Here is a 9,477-nt window from a genome sequence, read left to right as displayed (position 1 = left end):
TTCTATAGCCTCAGTTATTGCAGCGGGTTTTAGGTTCTGGTATGACCTATGACTGTGCTTAAATCTTTTAAAGCTTCTTTGGAAATACACTAGTTTTATTGAAGTCTCTTGAAAATAGTAAACAGTACACCTTTGATCCCAATGAAATGGAGCATTTAAGTTGTAAAAATTCCCATCTATTCATACCATGTAATGTGATTTTACATGATTCAGTGCTAACACTTTGGAGTATATTCAAGTAATAGACTTTGGCCTCACCCTCTTGTATACTGTATTTTGTAATAGAAAATATTTTAAACTGTGCATATTATTATTACATTATGAAACAGACATTCCCTTGATCTTCAAATGTAAGCAAATGAGGAATGTGTGTGCTTTTATAAATACAAGATTGCAAATTTTGTATATTATGCACTTGTTAGTTCTTGAATCCTTTCTATAGCCTCAGTTATTGCAGCGGGTTTTAGGTTCTGGTATGACCTATGACTGTGCTTAAATCTTTTAAAGCTTCTTTGGAAATACACTAGTTTTATTGAAGTCTCTTGAAAATAGTAAACAGTACACCTTTGATCCCAATGAAATGGAGCATTTAAGTTGTAAAAATTCCCATCTATTCATACCATGTAATGTGATTTTACATGATTCAGTGCTAACACTTTGGAGTATATTCAAGTAATAGACTTTGGCCTCACCCTCTTGTATACTGTATTTTGTAATAGAAAATATTTTAAACTGTGCATATTATTATTACATTATGAAACAGACATTCCCTTGATCTTCAAATGTAAGCAAATGAGGAATGTGTGTGCTTTTATAAATACAAGTGATTGCAAATTCAGTTTCCTTACTACTGCAGGTGTCCTTTTTTAAAATAAAAAAAAAAAAAAGGAAAAAAAAAAAGCCAAGTGTTTTAAAGGTGAAATACATTCCTATTTGGTAAACCTTAACATTTTTATGACGATTACCAGCACTGCTGACTTTCTAAACAAAAGGCTGTATTGTCTTCCTGTACCATTCCATTTCCTGATTCCCATTTTGCACAAGGATGTACGAGTAAACTAGTCAAGAAATGGTTTTGAAATACAGCAGGGGGGCTTGTCGAAGTTGGAATGCAGAATTGCAATGCAAAATGTAAGGAAATGGATGTCTGTCAGAATGGCTGACTCCAAAGGATTTTATACATATATAGACAGTTTCCTGGTACTGGCAGGCCAAAGAGTCTGTTGAATACTTGAGTTTCTGAAGACGTATATTTCTCAACAAGGTAAGATGGTATCCTAGCAAATGCGGATTTTAATACATTTTCAGCTGAGGTACTTAGTTAAGTTTAGGGATTGCTTCATCTTTTTTAGATGTTATACTTGAAATATTGCGTAACTCTTAGCTTTCATGGGTTTCTTTTTTTTCAGCCTTTAGGAGACTGTTAAGCAATTTGCTGTCCAACTTTTGTGTTGGTCTTAAACTGCAATAGTAGTTTACCTTGTATTGAAGAAATAAAGACCATTTTTATATAAAAAATACTCTTGTCTGTCTTCATTTCAGCTTGTCTAGAATCTTTGCAGTGCTCATTATGTCAGAGTCTCTTAAAATATTGAAACATTAAAACTTAAAGCGTGGACATTCTAACGTAGTTACAGCTAGATTCTGTGCTATAATTATTTCTGAATCTAGAAATAGTTCTGTTCATACTAGCTCTTGTCCTTCTCATCTGGTCTTTAAAGACTTTTTGCAGAGTTTAAAATTGGTGAGAAGTGCAAACTTTTTTTTTAAGCCAACCTTTTTTTTTTGTCAGTCATTTTTCTGTAAAATGCAGTGATCCACGTGTAATGTGTCAACTGAAGAAAAAAACAAAAGCTGTCTGTGTAAAGCAATTCCGGTGTCTTAAAATTACATTTTCAGAATCAAACGTGTACTAATGTTTGGAGCTGTGGGCTTGCTGTATAGGAGGCATTAAACCAGTGATGATAAACCTTTTTATTTTAATCTGGCTTCTTGAGTTGACTAAATCTGGCAAATGTTAATCATTACAAAGCATGTATGTGTTAAACACAGCAGTGGTAAAACAGCTGTATGGCAGGTTGAACTGTTGTCAGCTCATCTCATGCAGGCAGTTGGTCTGGTACCAATGACAGTATCCATCCTGTAATGATTTAAAACTCCTTTTGGCACTGTGGTTTCATGGCCAAATGTTTTGCTCTGCTGCTAAATCAGGACATTGTATATGTAAAACACACATCTGTTTGTTATATACAAAAAGTCATTAGCATCACCATACTGTGCCATACTAACGGTGAACTTTTCATAATTCATAATATTTGAAGTTCATTTACTCTAGCATAAAATGAGCTATATCCGTTGTACCATCTTAGATTACCGGTACCATTTTGCAGTGTTGTTGGCTCCAACTTTTGTCTGTGGTGAGCCTCCAGCATTTGGCAGTGGTGAGATTATGTGAGAATGCTGATTTTCATTTGGGAAAAATATTTTTTCTAATCTTTCTAGCTTCAAAAAGAAGTCTGAAATGCAATCTGATTGGCTTGGAAAATCACAACATGATTTTATTTAAACATGATTTTTGAATGAATGAAGGTGGGCGATTGTACAGGTCTGTGTAGAGGAAACAAAACGCTCGTAAGAAAATTAACCTGAATTTCTTTGGCTAGCGCTCTAAACCTGTAATAACAAAAATAACAGTCGCTTACTCTAAAGGGCTCAAATTTTAATTGTTCAAAATAGCAAGCAACAGGATAGCAAAACTAACTTGGCCGCTGATAGTTTACTGCACTATGCCTGAATTTCACAGTTAAGCTGGGTTTTTAACTAGATGTGTGGGTTGTAGCTCGGCTTCGTTGGCAGAGTGAAGGTTTGGACAGAGGTGGAAGGAGTGTTGGGCTGTGGCTGGTGGGGTTCAGGGGAGTCCAGGCTTCCTTCTGGGTGGAGAGCAGAGGGGAAAATCATTGCTAGCTTGATTTTAAAGTGCCTTGTTGCAATTTTCCTCCAGGTTAGGGTGTTCAGCAGTTCCCATTGCTGAATGGGAGAGAATTGTAAAGCATCCTGTCCCCAGAAACATAGGATGTGTACTCTTAAGATAAAGGCAGTGAGGATTCAGTAGTACATGGATGAACTCATTGTGGAAGCATTCAAGCATAGGTCAACTAGCCAGGATGCCCGATCATCAGGGTGTGACTTGAAACGGTTTCAGAAGAACGAGGAAGGTAAGCACTCTTGAGTATGGTTTTTTGTCTTCCGCATAAGCTCTCTGGGGAAAATACCATCCCTAGAGACAAGGAAATAATTTGATAATGCTTACTAGTAAAGCTGTTTTTTGCTCGATTCTGCTTGCAAGCACCTTGCCTCCAACCTTTTTCGGTGTCCTCTCTGTAGCTGCTGCAGATTGAAAGGCCCAGAGCCTGAGGTGAGCTGGAGGGAGAGATCCTGCTGGAATCCAGGCTTCAGCAGATTATTGCCCTTGTTTGTTCTCCCCTCCAGTGCCCAGCAATGTAGAAACCAGTGCAGAAGCCTCCTCTCTGCCACCTCTTGCTGCAAGCAGACCGGCCTCACAAGAGAGAGCTAACCCTTCCCATCTACCCTATCCTCTGAGGGCTGCAAACAAACAAACAAACAAAAAAAGCCAAAAACCAAAAGGACCCCCACCAGGATAAACCTGTTTCTGAGCACAGCTGTACTGGCTGAGTAGCATCACTCTGTGGCCCTTAATATTGACTGGCAGGTTTTTGGGAGGAGACAGGTGGAAGGTATTTGTGAGGTTTAGCAGGGGAGCCTAAAATAGTCATTTGTATGAACCGTGGGTTCTTAGGCCAGCTGCAATTCAAGGGTCATTTCTGGGCTGCAGGAACTGTTTCTGTGAGGTAGCTCTGGGGTTCTTGTGCAGATGTTCTGCTGCAGGTTTTGCAGCCCAGGCAGTGGGATAGTGAAGTCCCCGGGATATCTTTATGCAGAGAGAAAGTTGTCTGCTACTGCACCCGTTCTGAGCCACTGAAGGCACTACTGAACTTTCTCCTCTTGCAAAGCCGGCATCTTGCTTCATTTCCTGCCAATAGAGGAGCCTTACTGGCTGGGGAGAGGCTTGAGGTTTTGAAATTTGTCTCTGTGGAAATGAAAGACACCTGAGCACCTGCTGGGAGGCAGACATTGAGTAAGTAGTTAGAAGTGTCCTTTTCGACCCCTGTTACGTTTGGGGAGGGGAGAGATGCTCAGAGTATTGGGGAGGTTCAGAGTATTGGTGCTGTTCTCTAGCTTTTTATTCTCCCCTGGTTCGTCCTTCAAACCTTTTCATAATATTGCAGCTGGTCCAGGGGAGATGGTACGTTGCAAGAGAGAAGAGCAGCAGAAAGCAAATCAAATCCGAAAATCAGCAAAGCAAAGTCTGTATGAAGCAGTGAAAGGTAAGTTTGTGCGGGCTGAGTAAAGGAAGATACAGGTTGTAGCACCTGTGTAGCTTATGATCACAAAGATACCTTTTTTACAAACATTATTACAGGAAAATCAGATGCAGATACCTGAATGTCTTTATTCCCAACTTATCCTGAAATGCTGGACTATAACAAACTGTGACACGCCGTGCAAGGGAACACTGATTTAATAATTTTGGGGCCAGAGCCCCTGTTTTGCATTGGGAATTACCTGAGTCCTCTTGAAGGCCTGTAGCATCACACTCTCAGAAATAACATAGTCAACTGAGAAAGATGTTTGTGAAATTAACCTCTGTGTTTTTCCAAAGATAACCACCTGGTAGCATAGCGTATTTGTTAAAGGAATGCAGTCTGCACACTTGAACACCTCCAACAGTGGGTTTGGCATATCCTCAAGTAGTTAAAGCATGACACGTCTACCTGCCTTTCTGAATGCATCTTGGTGGCTAACAACACAGATTACTGCAAGCACAGTGAAGAATTGAATTTTAAAGAGGTGATGCTCGTTGACGTTGTGTGAGAGCAGGTAAGGCCGCTGCTCCTCAGGAGACTTTGCTGTGTAAGAGATGGACAGTTAACTGGGACTGCAGGAGGAGGAAAGTGTTTCAGTCACGTTGAATTTTTCTCTATTTTACCTCTTAGAAGATCCAAAAGCAAGCGATTGCTTCTGAAAAATGAGAGTAAGTGGCTGGAGATGGGGAGATGATGAGCCTGCCCCACATCCCAGAAAAGTAACTTGTTGGGAGATGTATAGGAGAGAGCCTTTGGAGAGGCAACAGAAAGAGATGATGCAGCGGCAGCTAGGGGAGGGCAGGACGTTTATTTTCAAGGATGTTGCAAGCTGAGAGGTGCGGTGCTGTCCCTGGGCCGAGGGAGGGAGAAGGGCTGGTGCTAAATGAACAGGTGGAACTCTTGTTGGTTAAGTTTGAGCTGGAAGTGAGTCAGAGAAGAAACCCTCCCTTTTCTTTTGGTCATGTAACATAATGTATAATATTACAGAAAATGCTGAGATGCCAGTCAGCTCATGCTTTTAATGCTGAGACACAAAGTATATGGTGCTCAAAAGCTATCAAAAATTTTCTGCCTTTCTTAGTCTGCTCTTTTACTGCTCCTGGAGAGACGGTGTGAAAAACAATTGCAGACCATTTTTATTTGTAGAAATATAGGTCTCTTTGCAGGTAGAAGGTTGCTATCCCTTTTAATTATCTGAATCTGTTTATCCACCTGTTCTGAACAATTTGCAGAAAATTATGTTAGCACTCTGCTTCCCATCAGACTGCAGTAGGTGTAAGTCTTGTAAACCTGGTGCCCTTTGTGTAAGTGGGAAATTGAATTAATTTCTTCTCAAACAGCGTTTCCCAATTTTACAGAAATGACCCAGTGTAAACAGGTGTTTTAAAAATATATATATACACATTGCTGAACATTTCTTCCAAAACACTTGAATCTACTTAGCGCTGGCACTCATTGAGTAGATTTTCTCTTTTTATCCTATATATTAATGGTGAAGTTAGGCCCCTAGGTGTTCTGTCGTGCAAGGAAGGATACGTTCAAGCTGGTGCAGATGTGCACAAGTGGTGGAAAAGGGTCTCTATCTAGTATCTAGTGGCATGAGGAAACCTCTCCACTCCTCTTTGCTTAATTCATAATATTGTTATGTCTGCGACCCTTGTTTGTCTCATTACTGCGATGTCCACACATTGGTCGCTTCCCACGTATCTCCACTTCCTTATGAGTTATGAGCTTTGTCAGATGAACTAGATTTGATAATCCTTAACTGCCTTAAATTTAAGAAGATAAGATGGCAGTTGCTGCTTTCCCTTTTTCCACAAAATAAACAAGCCGTATTTTTTTTTTTGTCCTTGCCTTGACACCTCATGAAAAAGTCCTTGTTTCTTGCCTTATTTTCTACATATTATTCTGAATGCCTTCTAAGCATGCTGCTGTTAAATTCCTGCGCATGTTTTCGTATATAATACACTTGGAGTGAAAGAAATACTTTAATGCTCAGAAGCCTTTCTTTGACACTGAAAACACTGGAAGATACTGTCCACACAGGCAGAGAGAATGTTGGCTGTAGTTGAACGCATCTCCAAAGCCCCGCACAAGATGAGTGGGTTCCCCTGTGGAACAGGCAACGTTCGCCTCTGAAGGAGCAGGGAGCTCTACAGAGTTACTATTTCAGAATGGTTAAACTGATGCTTAAAACTGATTTCTAAAGCTCGCTGGTATCCCCTTTCCCTGTTTAGCCATCGACTTCTTTTTGACAGACACGCAGCTATCCTCACCACCTTTTACAATCTGCAGACTGTGCTTCACTTAAAAAATACGTGGCTCTGCCTGGATGTGTTACAGCTCTGCGCTGGTGGGAGGGGATGAAAACAGAGACCATTCATCCCAAACAGAATCCTTATTCATGGGTCAAGCTGTAAGGGACTTGGGCTCCCGCCTCAAAAAGTTAATTGGAGCCTATGCGTAATTAAAACTGCAGTTCTCACTTTCCTAAATCATTTAGCCTGGAATCTTTGCAAGATGTAGGTCCACAGACCCCATTTTCTCAAAGACCCGTAGTGTAAGGGTAACGAAAATGGTGAACGGTGTAGAATGGCCAACAGAGCCCTGCAGAAGAAACTGTTGGAAATAATGTCTAAATTGTGTAGCGAGTTCTTTTTTTAATACATAAAGTACTTTGAGTGGAAAGGGCCAAAGAAGGCCAGTGTTTTATTAGCAGCTATAAAAACAGATGAGAGTGATTAGCCTTTTTCTCTACAAGAAAAGCTGTATTTTGAGCTTCTCTGTGTAAGTATAAATTCTCCATGATTAAAGCTATCTACTGGCTGGCTTCCATCTCAGCTGGAGTCCAGGGAAATTTTCTTGGGGTTTCTTTCACAGTGGTTAACAGTATGACACTTCAGAAAAATAACTTTTTTTTTCTGTCACATGAATCCCTACTATGCCCTCCTAATTTTAAGTTATCCCCTGACTGTTCCATTCAGTTATTTATAATATTTTTAAAAAAAAGTAATTTTATGCCTTTTACTCGAATTTAGAAATAAAACTTTTAACCTCTACATTATCACCTCCTTCGGCATTTTTTTTGTTATAACTACAGCAATAACTAGCTTGGATTTTTAACTGTGAGGGGCTTGGGTGCATTACTGAAGAAGGGAAGGTTTCTAAAAATTCAAGCCTTTATTTAGAAAACTGGCAAGTTGCCAAAACAAAAAGAAGCATTACCACCAAATTAAATTAATAGTCAGTTAAAACCATTGGGGCTAGCAAGAGGGACAGCAGTATAGTGTTCATTGCTGGAGCCAGGTTTGTGCTACCTCCAGCTGCGCCTGACCCTTGGAGCAGGAGGCCTCTTCCCCCACTCAGGTTCATCCTTTCCAGGACTGAAAGAAGCTTGAGGAAAGTCTTACATGACACATGTGCGAAGTCAACTCCTGTGAGATTGTATGTAACGCCCTTACGAAGAACAAAAATGTTCCCACCTCTTTTTAACTTGGAAAAAAATGGCAAATTTAAAACCACAATTCTGGGATTAAATCTTGGATTGACCTAACGTGGGTAAGGATGCTGAAGCACCTGGTAATCTGGGTAACCTCCAGTTTCAAGTTGGAGGTTCTTTATTGAATACGCCAGTATCCGTGTGCCGTCTGAGGGAGCTGTGAAACGTAAAGGCAGCTGGCAGGTGAAGGACTTGGCTCTGTGAGGAGCAGCCAGCTGCTTGCACATGGCTCGTTTCTTTCACAACAGCGGCATATGATAACGCTTCACCTAAACTGCACACTTGGGCGGAGGCTGGGCTCCACGGTTACGTCATGGTGGCAGATCACGTGCAGCAGGCCCCAAAAAAAGGTTGGCAGAAGCAAGTTCAGCACCTGTGTTCTTCAGGGCACTCCCAGCCCTTTGCTATAGGCAGGAACCTGGGTAACACGGTCTACTTCAAACAATCCCATCCATTTCCAGTCCTTCCCATGTCATCTCGTTGCGCAGATTTTTTTCATTCCACTTTTGTTCTACAAAGGTTTTCCTCCGTAGCTGGCCATATGCCACAACCTACTTGTGACTCTGAAAGTGGCTGCTTTGAAGACTGCCCCATTTGAGGTGATTTCCTTTATTTCAGTAGGCGCAGAGCAGACGTCCAGTGCCAGTTTCTCCAGTTCTGCCACTTCTTTTCTTTTCTTTCTTTTTTTCAAATGTGCTTCCATGCTGGTAATAACATTCAAGCCTGTGAACATTCAGACAATGAATCCATTAATTTCTTGATGATCAAATCTTTGCATGAGGTTTAAAAAAAAAAAGAGAAAAAAAAAAAAGGAACTTAGTTCTTTTCCATTCTTTCCCTGCTGCTCTTTCACAGTCTCATAGAGCCGTGGTCATCAGGAAGCTTTTCCCAGAAGCAGCCTGTCTCATCATACCTCCCCAGTTCCTAATTGCGCTGCTTTTACTTGCTGGAGTTCCTTCCTCCGCCGGTCATCTGCCTGCGGTGGCTGCGCAGCTGGAGCGGGGCAGGCAGGTGAAGCTGCGGAGCAAGCAGGAGTGGGAGTGCAGAGCAAGACAGGCGGACGGGCAGAGGCACTGCTAATGGGACCTAGAGACGAGGAGTGTTGGGCAGTGGCAACAGGCTATTGTGAAACCCATTTCATTCGGAGGGAAGCACACACGGGCTCTGATCCCGGGTCTGGGGAGCAATCCATGTGTTGGCCATGGGAGGTTCATGTTTCAAATGAGAATCACTGTCCCCATCCCTCCTCCTTCCTGCTGCCCTGACGCAGACGCAGCGGCATGTCAATAGGACAAAATAGGGCACGTAAGTCATAAGGAGGGAAAGCCAAAGCCCTGAGCGTGGCCCCTCACCAAAACCTCTGCTCCTGCCTTGGTGAGCAGGTATCTGTGAAGCAAGAAGCTCCATGGGAGCGTGCCTGGGGACAGGAGCAAGGTGAGCAGGTCTGTTTGGATACGTCTGCAGTGGTTGCCAAAAGCACCCTCGGGGCCACCCATGAGAGCAGCTCTGCCTGCTACGGCTATGACAGCGTCA

At 41.8% G+C, this 9,477-nt stretch overlaps 1 protein-coding gene across 1 annotated transcript in view; it reads left to right on the top strand.

Annotated features, from left to right (window-relative positions):
* The window catches only part of YEATS4 (YEATS domain containing 4), a 30,786-nt gene that overhangs the window by 11,622 nt on the left and 9,687 nt on the right, over nt 1–9,477 (top strand). Inside the window, exon 2 of the mRNA XM_009273223.2 lies at nt 2,840–2,863. Coding sequence (XP_009271498.2) covers nt 2,840–2,863 — 24 coding nt within the window. The remainder of the gene's footprint in view (nt 1–2,839; nt 2,864–9,477) is intronic.

Source organism: Aptenodytes forsteri, unplaced genomic scaffold (genome assembly GCF_000699145.1).
Source record: "Aptenodytes forsteri isolate BGI_AS27 unplaced genomic scaffold, ASM69914v1 Scaffold366, whole genome shotgun sequence".
Lineage (NCBI taxonomy): Eukaryota > Metazoa > Chordata > Aves > Sphenisciformes > Spheniscidae > Aptenodytes > Aptenodytes forsteri.
The sequence above is the reverse complement of the archived record's forward strand: the minus strand, read 5'-3'. Positions and strand labels throughout refer to the sequence as shown.